Source organism: Rosa chinensis, chromosome 3 (assembly GCF_002994745.2).
Source record: "Rosa chinensis cultivar Old Blush chromosome 3, RchiOBHm-V2, whole genome shotgun sequence".
Lineage (NCBI taxonomy): Eukaryota > Viridiplantae > Streptophyta > Magnoliopsida > Rosales > Rosaceae > Rosa > Rosa chinensis.
This window is the reverse complement of record NC_037090.1, coordinates 12,574,346-12,576,986: the sequence shown is the minus strand read 5'-3', so window position 1 is coordinate 12,576,986 and position 2,641 is coordinate 12,574,346. Positions and strand designations below refer to the sequence as shown.

General features: G+C 37.1%; 1 protein-coding gene across 1 annotated transcript; it reads right to left on the bottom strand.

The window, feature by feature from the left end:
* Nucleotides 1-1,633: 1,633 nt before the first annotated feature.
* LOC121052267 (secreted RxLR effector protein 161-like) lies at nucleotides 1,634-2,378 on the bottom strand. The gene is made up of 3 exons (XM_040516958.1): nucleotides 2,108-2,378; nucleotides 1,780-2,015; nucleotides 1,634-1,663 (listed from the first exon to the last, which is right to left on the bottom strand). Exons 1-3 carry the CDS (start codon nucleotides 2,376-2,378, stop codon nucleotides 1,634-1,636), a joined length of 537 nt encoding a protein of 178 aa, XP_040372892.1.
* Between the last annotated feature and the right edge of the window lie 263 nt (nucleotides 2,379-2,641).

Here is a 2,641-nt window from a genome sequence, read left to right as displayed (position 1 = left end):
TAGGATACCCTTCAGCCATAATCAGCCACCTCTCAATAAAACCAAGACAATAAATCCCCCAAAACCGTGACTGATCTTTGTTAAGGAAATATAAAATATCACTGGCATATGATTCCAATGAAACGCGCGAGTTTCCGATTACCATCACTCACAAAGCAAGTTTGATATTTAATGTGGAAGGAATTGATGATATAATGGTGGGCAGGAGAGATGAGCAAAAGCAGTGGAAGTTGAGGAGCAGGAAGGCAACTCTTGGCGGCAATACCCATCTCCACAGCAGCACGCCAACAAACACATACGTTTGGAAACACAAGGTAATCCGATATGCATAGCCTTTGCAAAATCAATAGAAAGATTTTTTGTGGGAGACCATTAGACCACCTCTCCTCTGTCTTTGAATCAGGGTAGTAGTAGTAGTAGTAGTATTTTCTGACCACTCTTCTATTTCTAATCAACATCGCTCTAAGCTTGCGGCCAGTAAGTTCCCGTCTGCGCTTGGGACAAGGCAAGAGTATTGTGTACACCACACAAACAATAGCAAGTACTCGACACACAATGAAGGCAAGAATTCTCATAGTCCACAGCGATTCCATTATCGATATTAACCGCCACTGTCGGATCATAAAAATAAACATGAACATGTCATAATCTGCATAGAGATAGAGATACAAGTACAAAACATTTTGAATGACTATAAATGTTCATATATAGAATGAATACCTATGGAGTCCATCGTCTTCAAGCAAGGATTCAGTAAGACAAAGTCTTCTGTTCTCTCCAACAGTGATTTGTTCTATCTCTTAATGGGGCGAGATTACTTGTGAACTGGTAGAATTAGGAGAACAGGGACCTTGACTTATATAGGTACCATGTGATAGAACCCACCCATCAAAGAGAATTTATCACTTACCATATGCACCTTCTTAGTGGTTAAGCCACTTGATTTCATATCCTTTAAGACATATTATTAGGCTCATAATCTATAACATCAATCACAACATTAAAGCTACTGATTTACTGCATATATGATCCTTTGATTTAATTGAAAAGACATCACATATTATTATTGTGTAAACTTTATTATTAGATGATATGTCCAATTGGGTTCTTACATTCTCCCACTTGGACTATCATATAATACACAATAAAGATATCAATCCAAAACCAAATTAAACCAATCTTTAGTCGACATGGACAATACATACAGTATAACCTAACTTCAAGACTCTGTCAAATACAACCACTCAAACCAGATCATAAGAAATCTGATGCAACAATTTTCATAGCACCTTATGTCCATAGCATCAGCACTTGTATTCACATGAGCCACCACAAGATATGAAAATATTTGATATAGAGCAACTGAATGTGATTACTTAACGTCTCATATCATGGTCTCACCTTATGGCTTTGTAGAAAAGCCCTTTATGCTTCCAAAAAGCTAAAGTGTTTCCAGAATGAAAAACACATTTCAATTCATTGTGATCAAATACTTGAAGACAATGATCTTTCAAATAGCTATTCAAGACTTGAGTTGCAGCAATAAATTGTCATATACTAGCAATCGAATAATCTTTTAACAATTGCAGAATTGACAATACATTCCAATATTAATAAGAAACAACCAATTGTATCAAATTGCAGCAATCAATATAAACCAAATCTGCAGACAAAAGACAAAAGGAAACAAACAGACAAACATTTGGAGATATGCTCCCACTATCCTATGGAATTAAAGCTATTAACTAATCCCATATTTTTAACATGCTTGTTAAATACTGAAACTGACACAGGTTTGGTGAGGGGATCAGCAATCATTTCTGTTGTCCTGATGTCTTCAACAGCCACCTTTAGCTCTTCAATTTTCTTCCTTACATGAAGAAATTCCAATTCTATTTGTTTTGAGCTAGAAGACCTCTTGTTATTCTTTGTAAAGAAAACTGTAGCAGAATTGTCGCAATAGATAGGCATCGGTCTTTCTATAGTTGGAACAACCTGAGTGCAACGAATAAGATCTTTAACCAAATTGCATGAGTAGTGGCATGACTCAATGCAATACATTTAGATTGCATGGTAGATAAGGTAGCCTTAGTTTGCTTTGAACTACCCCATGATATTGCTCCACCAGCCATGAGGAAAACAAAACCAGAAGTAGACTTCAAGTCATCCTTATCACCTGCATGATCTAAGTCAGAATACCCAACCACATCTAATGATTCACCTTTCCTGTACACTAACTTGTAGTCTCTAGTTTTCTTCAGGTATCTCAAAACTTTCTTGCCCGCTGTCCATTGAATCTCTCCTGGATTAACTTGATACCTACCAAGCATACTAACGGCAAAAGCTATATCCGGGCAAGTACAAACCTGAGCATACATCAAACTTCCTACGAGTGAAGCATACGGCTAGTTCTTCATGGCATTCTTCTCAAAATCATTCTTCGGACACTGTGACTTATTGAATTTGTCACCTTTGCTCATAGGTAAATCTCCACCAACACAATTTTCCATAGAAAAACGCCTCAGCACTTTGTCTATGTAACTCTCTTGAGAAATTCCCAGCAGGCCCCGTTTTCTATCTCTTATGATTTTGATTCCTAACACAAAAGATGCTTCCCCTAAGTCCTTCATCTCAAAAGACT

Coding starts and splice junctions, on each gene's coding strand:
- LOC121052267 (XM_040516958.1), bottom strand. CDS start 2,378: ATGTATGCTCAGGTTTGTACTTGCCCGGATATAGCTTTTGCCGTTAGT. Junction 2,016..2,107: donor TGGTGGAGCAATATCATGGG/GTAGTTCAAAGC, acceptor ATTTGGTTAAAG/ATCTTATTCGTTGCACTCAG. Junction 1,664..1,779: donor CCAAACCTGTGTCAGTTTCA/GTATTTAACAAG, acceptor TTTTGTCTGCAG/ATTTGGTTTATATTGATTGC.